This window comes from Lontra canadensis, unplaced genomic scaffold, assembly GCF_010015895.1.
Source record: "Lontra canadensis isolate GAN:19392208 unplaced genomic scaffold, GSC_riverotter_1.0 scaffold5, whole genome shotgun sequence".
Taxonomy (NCBI): domain Eukaryota; kingdom Metazoa; phylum Chordata; class Mammalia; order Carnivora; family Mustelidae; genus Lontra; species Lontra canadensis.
This window is the reverse complement of record NW_022630999.1, coordinates 12,948,314-12,964,335: the sequence shown is the minus strand read 5'-3', so window position 1 is coordinate 12,964,335 and position 16,022 is coordinate 12,948,314. Positions and strand designations below refer to the sequence as shown.

General features: G+C 38.2%; 1 protein-coding gene across 1 annotated transcript in view; it reads right to left on the bottom strand.

Moving 5' to 3' along the window:
• Positions 1 to 16,022, bottom strand: part of ITGA2 (integrin subunit alpha 2) — a 106,167-nt gene that overhangs the window by 25,924 nt on the left and 64,221 nt on the right. Inside the window, exons 14-15 of the mRNA XM_032851455.1 lie at positions 2,165 to 2,368; positions 1,319 to 1,455 (exon numbers count right to left, since the gene is read on the bottom strand). Coding sequence (XP_032707346.1) covers positions 1,319 to 1,455; positions 2,165 to 2,368 — 341 coding nt within the window. The remainder of the gene's footprint in view (positions 1 to 1,318; positions 1,456 to 2,164; positions 2,369 to 16,022) is intronic.

The window sequence follows — 16,022 nt, the reverse complement described above, 5'->3', positions numbered from 1 at the left end:
CCTTATAGGAATAGGACCACAAAATGGCAAGAACTTAGGCTCACTGATCACCTCAATCAATTGATCTGACTCCATGTGTCTTGACTTTTTGAAGAATCAAGTCCACCTTTAAAGAGAAAAGTCTGGCCATCATTGGTGATATTAAAAGGGAGTATCGGGGTGCCCGGCTGGCTCAGTTAGCAGAGCATGTGACTCTTAAACTCAGGGTTGTGGGTTCAAAACCCCTAATAGGTGTAGAGAGTACTTAAAATCTTTTATAAAATGGGAGTGTCATAGTATAGTAATTATGTAGGCTAAGAAGGAAGAAGCCTACCAGATGGCTGGAGGGTGATGGTCCCTGAAAGGTGTCTTTAAAAATTTATAAGAAATTATAAATCCTGTGACAATATTATCACATCTCATATTTTTCTAATGGCATGCTACTCTTAACTGATTTTATTTAGTAAATATATTTTTTAATGTGTCAGTCTTAAGTATGATCTGTGTATTTTCCCCCTACATGAAGTTTTCTTCTTAAAACTTTTTCAAAACAATGCATTCTCCAAACTTTTCAAAACATTCTCAAAACAATGCATTTCATTTCTTAAAAGCACATGTGAAATATTGTGAATAGTTTAACGAAACTCAGAAACAACACATCAATATGTGATGTTTTCTGTTCCTGAAGTATTTGGACATTTAAAGCAAATGAATGAAATATATTTTGGGGGGGAGGAGACTCTTGATTGAATTCTCAATTTCTTTATGATTCGAATCCCTGACCAACCCAATATATTTATTTTTGTCCTTGTATCACACAGCCCTTGAATCCCGTATTGCTGTTCCCTGCTCTTCAACTCCTACTGAGGTCAATGAGAGGTCAGCTAAACCTAAACAATAGCTTCTTGTTTATGACTAATAATTTCAAAAGTTGCTTCATAACCACATGAGAAGTTATACTTCATTTGTGGGGTCTGAGTGTTCAGTATTTTTAGAGCATTCTCATGAGGCTTCCTTTCTGTGAGCTGAGGTAAGGTTGTTTGGAAGATAATATTCAGAAATATCCTGGATACCATTTTAAAGGCTCTGTCTATTCTGTGTCCTTTATCTGCTCAATATATAGAGAATAGGAACTTGACGGCTATGTTAAGCAAATATTTTTCTTCTCCCATTAAGGAAAAATACATTTCTTCAGTTGACACATAAACTATGACACATAATTGTCCTGGAGTCTTCTAGAATGCATGTGGCATTTCTACAATTTCAGCACAGCTTTCTGTTCTACTTAGCAGGTTATTTTTTAGTTAGCTAGTTTGTGTCTGGTTCTCAGCTGACTCACCAGAGCTGAACCACTTGCCCAAAGGCTCCAATGGACACGTCGGTGATGGAATCACCATTTAAATCACCATAACCATCCAGAGATCTCCCAAAATACTGGAACTGGCTCCTAAAGGCTCCATCAGATCCCAAGATTTTCTGAAAGAGCAAGTTGGACATGAAATTACAATGTGGAACAACTGAAATAGAAAAAAAGGGAGCTTCTACACTGCACTGTTAGATTTTTCTAAATAGCCACTTCTCAGGTTGTTTTATTTGCCACAAAATTCCATTGATTTTTTTCAGTCACAGTGTTTCTCATCTGTTTATCATGCTTGCAGCCACAGAGAAACAGCATGAATCTTTTCACATAAAAATCACAAAGAAAAAAGAAAAAGCAGCAGATCTGTGGACTGAGCAGGATTTGAAACAAGCTCAAGTGTGATTGTCTCCTAGTCCACGTCTTTCAGGACTTCCCTGGAAAGTTGCCTGATCAATGAGGCCCCTTTGGGCACCCTTTAAATTACCTAGTAACTCCCATCCTTGAACATTTAAAAAAGTTTTTTAATGTCTTATCATTTATTATGATCTGGAACACTTTATCTCACTTACCTTATTTCCCTCTGTCTCCTCCACAAAAAATGCAAGAGCCGCAAAGAGCAGAGTTTTATCTGTCCCGTTCTTTACAGCATCTCCAGCACCCAGGACGGTGCCTGACACATAGTAGGAGATTCACTAAATGTTTGCTTAATGAACAAATAAAGTTCTAAAAAGAAGTGGGATGGATCAGATTATCTGCATGGCATGCGGCAGCTCTAACATAAGGATACTCACATGTGAATACATCACCATGGAACTCACGGATTACCTGGGAATACCTTGTGCGAATGGTGCCCTCGTGACCGTTGTAGATGTACACAGCTCCAGAGTTCTGATTTTCCAAAGGGGAACCAACTATTACATCGTTGAAGCCATCCATGTTGATATCTGAAAGAGCCGCAATAGCTGAACCAAACCGAGCATTTTCAACACCCTCGGGGCCTTCAAGAAACCGGTGCCAATTCAAAACACCCTGGCAGAGAGGAAAAGAGGGGTGAATAAAGCAAACCTTCCAATGTTTATCATTAAAATTCACAGCAAATGGTGTCCGAACCAATTTGTAAACGGTTAAAAGTAGACAGGATTTTGAAAACTAGATTTCAAAATTTTCTACGAAGACAATGATAAAATGAGAATTTTACCAAGTCAGCTCATAGGATATGTGCTCATAAACCGAGGTGAAAGGAGTGAATTCTCTTTACGGTGGCTGCACAACCTGTATAACACTACCCATGTCTTTCCCTCCTTTTCCCCCATAATACTAAAATCTTTCCTGTTTCCAAAACTTCCCATTTAAGATTTGCTGATGAAAAACTACTAACGTCTTGAATAAAATTAAGATGGAGACACACAAAAACCAATGTTTTATTTTAGACCTTTTCTTAAAAATTATAATGGTATAGGTAGTAGAAAATGAGACCGTTAGTTTCCAGTTCAAGAGAGCAACCCTAAACTCACCCCTTCCCTGGAACCCATCAAATTACACCTATTAATAGAACAATTCTTCTTGGGAAAAAAACCAAACTGAGGGCTGACTGAACAGCTACTGGACAACCGAAGATAGACAAAATGGCAAGAGAACACAAAGAGATGGAGACACAGTATTAAAGGGAAACTGAAGCAGTGGGGATGCAGAGTACTGAGAGGGCAGGAACAGATTTCTCTGATCGTGAGCACAGAAAAGAAGTCACAGTTTAAAAGGGCAATTAACATCGAAAAGAAACAACACTAGAACTCCACCGCATGGTGGAGGAGTTGCAGGCTAAGCTCTCAAGTCAGAGGGACTGGAAAATGATGGTTTGCATTATTACCATTCCACCTTAAAACCTCAGTCAGAGCACGGTCTGCCCAGCAGATAGGCAGTTCTGGTGGTCTCCGAGCTCTTGACCTCAACAAGCCCATACCAGTCTCAGTGGTGCTGGGACAGAAAAAAAATAAGCTACAGTTTAAAAGGGCCAAGGAGTTGTGGGAATACTCCCCCTCCACATTTAAAGCCCAGACTGGAGCAGGGTCCAAACACAATAACCAGTGGGTTTAAGTGTCAGAAAATGCAGGTCCCAACCCTGTAAATGGTAGGGTTCAGTCATCAGAGAGGGCTCACAACATCAGTAAGCCCAGGGTCCGTAAGCCCATACCAGCCCCTGTGGAGCCAGGCATGGAAAATAAGCTGTAGAATTTTAATTTTTTAAAAAATTTTGTTTAAAAATTTTTAATCAAAACAGGTTTTTATTTTAAATTTAAAGATATATATTTTATTTTCTCCTGATTTTTTTCTTTCAAATTTTATTATTTTCTTCTTTCTGCAAAAAACCCAAAGTTTAAACAAGTAACTAACAATAAAGCTGCAGCTCCAGCCACCAGAAGAGTCACCAAGAGCACACAGTCTGCAAAGGGACACCATCCTTCAAGTTTAGGAGCAGTAGCTGTTCTGCATAATCCACAGAAACAAACACAGAAAGTCAAGCAAAATGCAGAGATAGAGGAATATACTCCAAAAGAAAGGAAAAAAAAACCTCACAGAAAGAATTAAATGAAACAGAGATAAGCAACATGCCTGAGACAGAATTTAACAACTGTGGGTAGTGAGAGGAGCAAGATGGCGGAGGAGTAGGAGACCTAAATATCGTCAGGTCCCAAAAGTTCACCTAGATAGCTATCAAACCATTCTGAATACCTACAGACTCAACAGGAGATTGAAGAGAAGAAGGGCAGCAATTCTAGGAACAGATAAAGGACCACTTTCCAGAAGGTAGGATGTGCACAGAAGTGAATCCGAGGCGATAAACGGGAAGATAGGCCTTGAGGGGAGGGGTGGGCTCCCGGCAAGTGACACAGCAGCAGAGCGCAAAACTGGAACATTTAGAAGTTTGCTGCACTCCAAAGGCGAAGTGTGTGTGTGGGGGTGGAGCCCTCACAGGGACAGTGGGCTCTCAGGACCCACAGGGTCACACAAAGACCAGGGGTATCTGAGGGTGGCAGAGCTCCCAGGTATTGATCGGAGCATGGAAGCCAGCTGCAGGGACAGAGCCGAGGGTTGGGCTCTCAGCTCGGGGTTACCTTAAACCATGATCCATGGCACAGTCGGGCCACTGCACTTTGAGCAGGGACACCACATGTGGCAGATCTGTGGAGACCCTCTCATTCCTACTCTGGGAGGAACGGCATGTAAGCATGCTGCAGGAATCATCTGGAGACTCCAAATGGGGCCATGAGCCAGAGACAGAAATGCTCGGTCACAGGCTGGGTGAGCAAGGAGTGTGGCCAGAGACCAGGGAGACAGAAGGGATTGACTGTTTTTCTCTGGGGGCACACTGAGGAGTGGGGCTCAAGCTCTCAGCTCCTAAGGGGCCAGAGATTGGGAAGTCACCATTTTCACTCTCATCCTCCAAAGCTACACAGAAAGCATTCAGGGAACAAAAGCTATGAGAGCCAACCCAAGCCGATGGCTCAGCCTGGCCCCTGGCAAGAGCGGTACAACTCCACCTTGGGCAAAGACATTTGAGAATCACTGCAACAGGCCCCTCCCCCAGAAGATCAGCAAGAACATCAAGCCAAGACCAAGTTCACCGATCAATGAGAACTGCAAAACTTCAGAGCTATGGGGATACAGCGCATAGAATTCATGGCTTTTTTCACCATGATTCTTTAGTCTTTCAAAGAGAAATTTTCTAGATTTTTTTTTCTTACTCTATTTTTAAAAAATATCTCAATATTTTAAAGTTTTTTAACTATTTTCTCTTATCAATATCTTTTAAAAAATCTTTAATTTTCATTATTATAGTCCTATTCCATCCCTTTATTGTATTTAACCTTATTTTTATGTATACATATAGGTTTTTCTTACTTTAAAATTTTGGTATACAATTTCTTTAAACAGATCAAAATATGACCTAAATCTAGCATATGTCTTTGTTCTGGTCTCCAGCCTGATCATATTCTTTCCTCTTTTTTTGTTTCTTTTTTCAACCAACTTCTTATCAATTCCTTTTTTAGAATCTTTTTAAATTTTCATCTTTGCACTCATATTCCATCCCTTCATCATCTTTACCAGTGTGTGTGTGTGTGTGTGTGTGTGTGTGTGCACCCAAAATCAAGTGTGCAGCTGTGTTTTATTCACCAGTCTAATATATATATATGTATATGTGTATATATATATTTATATTTATTAAAAATATATATATATATAAAAATACATATACATATTTTTTTTTCTCCTTTATTCTCCCCCCAGTTTTGGGTCTCTTTCAATTTGGTTAGTGTATATTTTTCTGGGGTCGTTGCTACCCTTTTAGTATTTTGTTCTCTCATTCATCTAGTCTTATCTGGATAAAATGACAATGCAGAAAAACTCTCCTAAAACAAAACAAAACAAAACAAAACAAAAAAACCCCAAGAGGCAGTAATGATGGCTAGGGGCTAAATCAAAATGGAGATTAGTAAGATGTCAAAACTAGAGTTCAGAATGACGATTATCAAGGTGCTAGGTGGGGTCAAAAAAAGCATGGAAGATACTAGAGAATCCCTTTCTGGAGAAATAAAATCCCTTTCTGGAGAAATAAGAGAACTAAAATCTAACCAAGTTGAAATTAAAAAAGCTGAAATGAAGTGCAATAAAAAATGGAGGCTCCTCATCAGGGAGATTCAAATTAAAACCACATTGAGATATCACCTTACACCAGTTAGAATGGCCAAAATTAGCAAGACAGGAAACAACATGTGTTGGAGGGGATGTGGAGAAAGGGGAACCCTCTTACACTGTTGGTGGGAATGCAAGTTGGTGCAACCTCTTTGGAGAACAGTGTGGAGATTCCTCAAGAAATTAAAAATAGAACTTCCCTATGACCCTGCAATTGCACTACTGGGTATTTACCCCAAAGATACAGATGTAGTGAAAAGAAGGGCCATCTGTACCCCAATGTTTATAGCAGCAATGGCCACGGTCACCAAACTGTGGAAAGAACCAAGATGCCCTTCAACGGACGAATGGATAAGGAAGATGTGGTCCATATACACTATGGAGTTTTATGCCCCCATCAGAAAGGATGAATACCCAACTTTTGTAGCAACATGGACGGGACTGGAAGGGATTATGCTGAGTGAAATAAGTCAAGCAGAGAGAGTCAATTATCATATGGTTTCACTTATTTGTAGAACATAACAAATAGCATGGAGGACATGGGGAGTTAGGAGAAGGGAGTTGGGGAAAATTGGAAGGGGAGGTGAACAATGAGAGACTATGGACTCTGAAAAACAATCTGAAGGGTCTGAAGAGGTGGGGGGGTGGGAGGTTGGGAGAACCAGGTGGTGGGTATTAGAGAGGGCACGGACTGCATGGAGCACTGGGTGTGGTACAAAAACAATGAATACTGTTATGCTGAAAATAAATAAATAAATAAATGATTAAGAAAAAAAAAACTGGAGGCTCCTACTGCTAGGATAAATAAGGCAGAAGAGAGAATTAGTGATAGAGAAGGCCAAATGATGGAGAATAAAGAAGCTGAGAAAAAGAGAGAGAAACAACTACTGTACCACAAGGGGAGAATTCAAGAGATAAGTGATACCACAAGACAAAACAATATTAGAATAATTGGGATTCCAGAAGAAGAAGAAGGGGGGGGCAGAAGGTATTTAGAGAATATTATAGCAGAGAATTTTCCTAATTTGGCGAAGGGAACAAGCATCAAAATCCAGGAGGCACAGAGAACCCCCCTCAAAAACATAAAAATAGGTCTCTACCCCATCATCTAGTAGTAAAACTTACAAATCTCAGTGACAAAGAGAAAATCCTGAAAGTAGCTTGGGATGAGAGCTCTGTAACATACAATGGTAGAAATATTAGATTGGCAGAAGACTTATCCACAGAGACCTGGCAGGCCAGAAAGAACTGGCATGATATATTCAGAGCAATGAATGAGAAAAACATGCAGCCAAGAATACTATATCCAGCTGGGCTGTCATTGAAAATAGAAGATGAGATAAAAAGCCTCCAGGACAAACAAAAATTAAAAGAATTTGCAAACACCAAACAAGCCCTAGGGAAAATATTGAAAGGGGTCCTCTAAGCAAAGAGGCAACCTAAAAGTAATAGACCAGAAAGAAACAGAGACAATATACAGTAACAGTCACGTTGCAGGCAATATAATGACACTAAATTCATATCTTTCAGTAGATATCCTTAATGTAAATGGGCTAAATGCCCCAATCAAAACACAGGGAATGGATAAATCCATCCATCAGAATGGATAAAGAAAACAAGACCCATCGATATGCTGTGTACAAGAAACTCATTTTAGATGTAAAGACACCTCCAGATTTAAATTGAGGGGGTGAAAAACAATTTACCATGCTAATGGACATCAAAAGAAAGCTGGGGTGGCAATACTTATATCAGACTAATTAGATTTTAAACCAAAGACTACCATAAGAGATGAGGAAGGACACTATAACATACTTGAAGCGTCTATCCAACAAGAAGATCTAACAATTTTAAATATCTATGCCCCTGACATGGAAGCAGCCAGTTATATAAACCAATTCATAACAAAATGAAAAAAAAAAAAAAACCACATCAACAATAATACAATAATAGTAGGGGAATTTAACACCCCCCCCCCACTGAAATGGACAGATCATCTAAGCAAAAGATCAACAAGGAAATAAAGGCTTTAAATGACACACTGGACAAGATGGACATCACAGATATATTCAGAACATTCCATCCCAAAGCAACAGAATACATATTCTTCTCTAGTGCACATGGAACCATCTCCAGAATAGATTACATCCCAGGTCACACATCAGGTCTCAACTGCTACCAAAAGATTGGGTTCATTCCCGGCATATTTTCAGAACACAATGCTCTGAAACTAGAAATCAACCACAGGAGGAAAGTTGGAAAAAACTCAAATTCATGGAGACTAAACAGCATCCTAGTAAAGAATGAATGGGTCAACCAGGAAATTAAAGAATAATTTAAAAAATTCATGGAAACAAATGAAAACACAACTGTTCAAAATCTTTGGGACAGAGCAAAGGCAGTCCTGAGAGGAAAGGATATAGCAATACAAGCCTTTCTCAAGAAACAAGAAAGTCTCAAGTACACAACCTAACCCTACACCTAAAGGAGCTGGAGAAAGAACATCAAAGAAAGCCTAAACCCAGCAGGAGAAGAGAAATAATAAAGATCAGAGCACAAATCAATAAAATAGAAACCAAAAAAACAGTAGAACAAATCTATGAAACTAGAAGCTGGTTCTTTGAAAGAATTAGTAAGATTGATAAACCCTGGCCACACATATCAAAAACAAAAGAGAAAGGACACAAATTAATAAAATCAGGAATGAAAGAGGAGAGATCACAACCAACACTAAAGAAATACAAACAATTATAAGAACATATTATAAGAAACTATACACCAGCAAATTTGACAATCTGGATGAAATGGATGCATTCCTAGAGATGTATAAACTACCAAACTGAAACAGGAAGAAATAGAAAACCAGGATAGACCCATAACCAGCAAGGAAATTGAAGCAGTAATCAAAAATCTCCCAAGAAACAAGATCCCAGGACCAGATGAACTCCCAAGGAAATTCTACCAGCCATTTAAAGAATTAAAACCTATTCTCCTGAAACTGTTCCAAAAAATAGAAATGGGAGGAAAACTTTCAAATTCATTTTATGAGGTCAGCATTACCTTGATACCAAACCAAAGATGCCATCAAAAAGGAGAATTACAGACCAATATATCCCTGATGAACATGAATGCAAAAATTCTCACCAAAATACTAGCCAATAGGATCCAACAGTACATTAAAAGGATTATTCACCATGACCAAGTGGAATTTATTCCTGGGCTGCAAGGTTGTTTCAATATCTCAAGTCAATCAATGTCAACAATACATCAATAAAAGAAAGAACAAGAAGCATATGATACTCTCAATAGATGCAGAAAAAGCATTTCACAAAGTACAGCATCTTTCTTGATCAAAACTCTTCACAGTGTAGGGATAGAGGGTACATACCTGAATATTATAAAAGCCATCTATGAAAAATCCATAGCAAATGTCATTCTCAATGGGAAAAACTGAGAGCTTTTCCCCTAAAGTCAGGAACATGGCAGGGATGTTCACTCTTACCACTACTCTTCAACATACTGGAGTCTTAGTCTCAGACAACAAAAATACATAGGAGGCATCCAAATTGGCAAAGAAGAAGTCAAACTCTCACTCTTTGCTGAAGATATGATACTTTATGTGGAAAACCCAAAAGACTCCACCCTAAAACTGCTAGAACTCATACAGGAATTCAGTAAAGTCTCAGGATATAAAAATCAATGCCTAGAAAGCAGATGCATTTCTAGATACCAACAGCAAGACAGAAGAAAGAGAAACTAAGGAGTCGATCCCACTTACAATTGCACCCAAAACCATAAAATACCTAGGAATAAACCTAAACAAAGAGGTAAAGAATCTGTACTCAGAAAACTATAAAGTACTCATGAAAGAAGCTGAGGAAGACACAAAGAAAAGGAAAACTGTTCCATGCTCATGGATTGGAAGAACAAATATTGTGAAAATGCCTATGCTACCTAAAGCAATCATTACATTTAATGCAATCCCTATCAAAATACCATCAGTTTTTAAAAAAAAAAAAATGGAACAAATAATCCTAAAATTTACATGGAACCAGAAAAGACCCCAAATAGCCAGAGGAATGTTGAAAAAGAAAACCAAAGTTAGCAGCATCACAATTCCAGACTTCAAGCTCTATTATAAAGCTGTAATCATCAAGACAGTATGGTATCGCTGCAAAAACAGACACATAGATCAATCAAGCAGAATAGAGAGCCCAGAAATGGACCCTCAACTCCATGGTCAACTAATCTTTGACAAAGCAGGAAAGAATGTGCAATAGAAAAAAGACAGTCTCTTCAACAAATGGTGTTGGGAAAATTGGACAGCCACATGCAGAAGAATGAAACTGGACCATTTTCTTACGCCACACACAAAAATAGACTAAAAAGTGGATGAAAGACCTCAACGTGAGACAGGAATCCATCAAAATCCTTGAGAAGAACAACTTCTTCAACCTCAGCTGCACTGACTTTGTCCTAGAAACATCACCAAAGGCAAGGGAAGCAAGGGGCAAAAACGAACTATTGGGACTTCATCAAGATCAAAAGCTTTTGCACAGCAAAGGAAATAGTTAACAAAACCAAAAGACAACTGACAGCATGGGTGAAGATATTTGCAAAGGACATATGAGATAAAGTGCTACTATCCAAAATCTATAAAGAACTTATCAAACTCAACCCCCAAAGAACAAATAATCCAATCAAGAAATGGGCAGAAGACATGAAGAGACATTTTTGCAAAGAGGACATCCAAATGGCCAACAGACACATGAAAAGGTGCTCAACATCATTCACCATCAGGGAAATACAAATCAAAACCACAGTGAGATACCTCCTCATATCAGTCAGAATGGCTAAAATTAACAAGTCTGGAAATGACAGATGTTGGCAAGGATGTGGAGAAAGGGGAACCCCCCTACACTGTTGGTGGGAATGCAAGCTGGTGCAGCCACTCTGGAAAACAGCATGGAGGTTCCTCCAAAAATTGAAAATAGAGCTACCTTATGACCCAGCAATTGTAGTACTGGGTATTTACCCCAAAGATACAAATGTAGTGGTCCAACAGGACACGTGCACCCAAATGTTTATAGCAGCAATATCCACAATAGCCAAACTATGGATAGAACCTAGATGTCCATCAACAGATGAATGGATAAAGACAATGTGGTATATATACAATGGAATAGTATGCAGCCATCAAAAGAAATGAAATATTGCCATTTGCAATGACGTGGATAGAACTAGAGCATATTATGCTGAGTGAAATAAGTCAATCAGAGAAAGACAATTATCATATGATCTCTCTCATATGAGGAATTTGAAAGGCAAGGGGTTGGGTGGGTAGGGAAGGAAAAAATGGAACAAGATGGGATCATGAGGGAGATAAACTATAAGAGACTCTTAACCTCATGAAACAAACGTAGGGTTGCTAGGGAGTCGGGGGAGGAGCGATATGGTGGCTGGGTTAACGACACTGGGGAGGGTATGTGTTATGGTGAGTGCTGTGAATTTTAAGACTGATGATTCACAGACCTGTATCCCTGAAGCAAACAATACATTATATGTTAATTAAAAAAATAATAATTGTGAGGATACTGGGCTGGAGAAAAAAGTGGAAGATTTCAGTGAGACTTTCAATAAAGACACAGAAAATATTAAAAAGAACCAATCAGGGTTAAAGAATACAGTAACTGAAATAACAGAATCAACATTAGCTTAGAAGAATATACCAGCAACCTGGATGACAGGGTAATGGAGAGCAACACAAGCTGAACAGCAAAGAGAGAAAAGAATTAAAAAAAAAAGAAGAAGATGATTAAGAGATCTCATGGACAATATAAACAAATATTTGCATTACAGGGGTCCCAGAAAAAGAGAGGAAAGTGTAGAAAACTTATTTGAAGAAATAATAACTAAAAACTTCCCTAATCTTGGGAAAGAAATAGACATCTAAATCCAGTAAGCATAGAGAGTTGCAAGTAAGATGAACCTGAGGAGGTCCACATCATGGCACATAATAATTAAAATGTCAAAGTTTAAAGATAAAGAGAATCCTAAAAGCAGAAAGGAAGGAATAAAAGGTTACTTAGAAGGGAAAATCTGTAAGGCTATCAGCTAATTTTTCAGCAGAAACTTTTGAGTATTTCTGCCACTTTCTTCTGGCTTACAAAGTGCTGAAAGGAAAAAAGCCTACAGCCAAGAATACTCTGCCAGACAAGATTAACATTCAGACTTGATGGAGAGAAGAAGTGTTTCCCAGACAAATGAAAGATAAAGGAATTCATCACCACTAAACCAGACTTACAAGAAATATTAAAGGGACTTCTTTAAGTGGAAAAGAAATGACCATAATTAGACATAAGAAAATTATAAATCAAAGATGTAAAATATGACAACAAATGTGGAGAAGGGGAGTAAAAAAAGGAAGAGAAGGGGGAAAGACCCCCTTCTTCTGAACTTAAATGACCATCAAATTAATAGATTGCTATTTACTTGGAATGTTGTATGTGAACTTAGTGATAACCACAAGCCCAAAACATGATAGAAATACAAAGAAAGCAAAAGAAAGCTAAATATAACACTATAGAAACTCACTAATCACAAAGAATGAGAAGATGGGGGTGCCTGGGCAGCTTAGTGGGTTAAGCCTCTGCCTTAGGCTCAGGTCATGATCTCAGGGTCCTGGGATTGAGCCCTGCATCGGGCTCTCTGCTCAGTGAGGAGCCTCCTTCCACCCCCCCACCTGCCTCTATGCCTACTTGTGATCTCTCTCTGTCAAATAAATGAATAAAATCTTTAAAAAAAAACACAAAGAATGAGGAAAAAAAAGGAACAATAAAACAAGAAAACAAATTTTTAAAATGGCAAAAAGTATGTATCTATCAATAATCACTTTAAATGTAAATGGCCTAAATGTTCCAGCCAAAAGACACGGGGTAACAGAGAAGATAAAAAAATAAGACCCATCTATACACTGCCAACAAGAAGCTCACACCTCAGGCCTAAAGACATATACAGACTGAAAGTGAAGGGACTGAGAAACATTCACCATGCAAATGGAAGTGAAAAAAAGCTGGGGTAGCAATAATTAGACAAAATAGACTTTAAAACAAAGACTAATGACAATTATTACATAATGATAAAAGGATCAGTCCTACAAGAGGATATAACCATTATAAATATCTATATACCCAATACTGGGCTACCTAAATACATAAAGCAAACGTAAGTGGACATAAAGAGAGAAATCTGTGGTAATAGAGTAGTAGTAGGGAGCTTTACCCCACTTACAACAACCGATGGATTATCCAGACAAAAAAAATCAATAAGGAAAAAATGTCTTTGAGCATCTTTGGACCAGATGGACATAAAATATACATATGGAATACTCCATCTGAAAACAGAATACTCATTCTTTTTTGTTGTTGTTGTTGTTTTAAGATTTTATTTATTTATTTATTTATTTGACACAGAGAGACACAGTGAGAGAGGGAACACAAGCAGGGGGCATGGGAGAGGGAGAAGCAGGCTTCCCACCAAGCAGGGAGTACAATGTGGGGCTTGGTCCCAAGACCCTGGGATCATGACCCCAGCTGAAGACAGACGCCTAATGACTGAGCCACCCACGCACCCCCAAAATACTCATTCTTTTCAAGTGCACATGAAACATTCTCCAGAATAGATCATATACCAGGCCATGAAACAAGCCTCAATAAATTTAAGACTGAAATCATACCATGCATCTTTTCTGATCACAACAGTATGAAGCTAAAAACCACAAGAAAAAAAGGAAAAAATACAAACACACAGAGACTACACTCCATGACACCAAACAACCAATAGGTCAATGAAGCTATCAAAGAAAAAATAAAATGCATGGAGATGAATGAAGATGAAAATACAATGGTCCAAAGTCTTTGGGATGCAGCAAAAGCAGTTCTAAGAGAGAAGTATACAGTACAGAGTGATACAGGCCTACCTTAAGAAATAAGAAAAAGCTCAAATAAACAATCCAAACTTATACCTAAAGGAACTAGAGGAAGAACAAACAAAACCAAAGGAAACAAAGATCAGAGCAGAAATCAATGACCTAGGAAAGCCTCCCTGCCGCGCCCCGCCCCCTCCCCCTGCCAAAAAAAAAAAGAATCAGTGAAACTGAGTTGGTTCTTTGAAAAGATAAACAGGGGCACCTGGGTGGCTCAGTGGGTTAAGCCTCTGCCTTTGGCTCAGGTCATGATCTCCGGGTCCTGGAATCGAGCCCCGCATCAGCCTCTCTGCTCAGCAGGGAGTCTGCTTCTCCCTCACCCTCTGTCTGCCTCTCTGCCTACTTGTGATCTCACTCTCTGTGTGTTAAATAAATAAAATCTTTAAAAAAAAATGGACAGTGGACCTATACAGACATTTTTCCAAAGAAAACACACAGATAGTCAACACATGAAAAGAAGCTCAATGTCACTCAGAGAAATACGAACCAAAACCACAATGAGGTATTACCTGACCGTAGTTAGAATGGCTAAAATCAAAATGACAAGAAATAGCATGTGTTGGCAAGGATGTGGACAAAAAGGAATCCTTGTGCACTGTGGAAAATAGTGTGTAGGTTCCTCCAAAAATTAAAAATAGAAATACCATATGATCCAATAATTTCACTATTGGATATTTACCCACAGAAAGAAAATATACTAATTTGAAAAGATACATGCACCCCTGTGTTTATTGCAGCATTATTTACAATAGTCAAGATATGGGGACAACCTAAGTGGCCATCAATAGACAAATGGAGAAGGAAAATGTGTATATACACACATACACACACATATTAAACAACCATAAAAGAGGAGGAGATTGTGCCATTTGAGACAACATGGATGGAACCAGAAAGTATTAGGCAAAGTGAAATAGGTCAGAGAAAAAAAATACTGCACAATTCCACTCATAAGATGTAAGCTACATTTATAATGAACATAGCATGATATATAAACTTGTCAAAAAACCTTGTAGTATACCTTGTACACCTTGTTGTACACTAACATAGTGTGTATCAACTATACTAAAAAAAAAAAAAAGGGAGACTGTTAATGTCACATTATAAAAAATAAAGAATTCTGTCCAAAGAAAAAACATTTTCTTGTTCTTTTTTTTCCTTCCAGATTTTGAAATCAGGAATGGAAATATTTCATGACTTCACAAGAAAGCGATGCTCCTCAAATATGAAACTAGGTCAGTGTTGATTCTTCTCTATAATAATCTTAAGGAAATCATTTTGTAACTGAGACTGACAAAGTATCAGGAGATCTTCTCATCTTCCACACTTGATGATAATTCAGAATACTTGAGAAGTAACAAACATTTAAGAAACTAGACATTTGTTAAATTTTTAAACAGGCATTTGTGCTCCTCCCTTATTGAACACTCAAATATACACTCTTTATATGCTTTAGAATTTTTTAAGAGGGGAGGGAGAGAGAGAAAGTGAACGAGCATGCTGAATAGGGGGTAGGAGGGGGAGAGGGAGAGAGAGAATCTTAAGTAGGCTCCACACTCAGGAAGGGTCCCAACTCAAGGCTCAATCTAATGACCCTGAGATCATGACTTGAGCCAAAAATCCAGAGAATCATTTAAATAGATAAGGTAGGACAAACTACTCCAATAGCAAAACATAATATTTACTATATATAATCAGCTACCTTTCTTTCCCCTTCTTTTCTCCAGTTTCCTATGTCAACTTGTGCCTTTATTTCCGGTTTTCTTTTCAGCTCCAAGTTCCTTATACTATGGACGTGGATTTAGAGAGCTCGGTCTAGTTAGAATCTGCTAAGTTTTATGTGCAAGGACTAAAATTTCATATACACATATCTAATATATATTTCTATATATTTCATATACGCATATCTAACTGTTATACAAAGCAACAGAATTTCTTAATATAGAAAGCATCCAGGATTAAACCAAAATTTGCAAAATTCCGGGTATAATTTGTCTTTTTCACTGT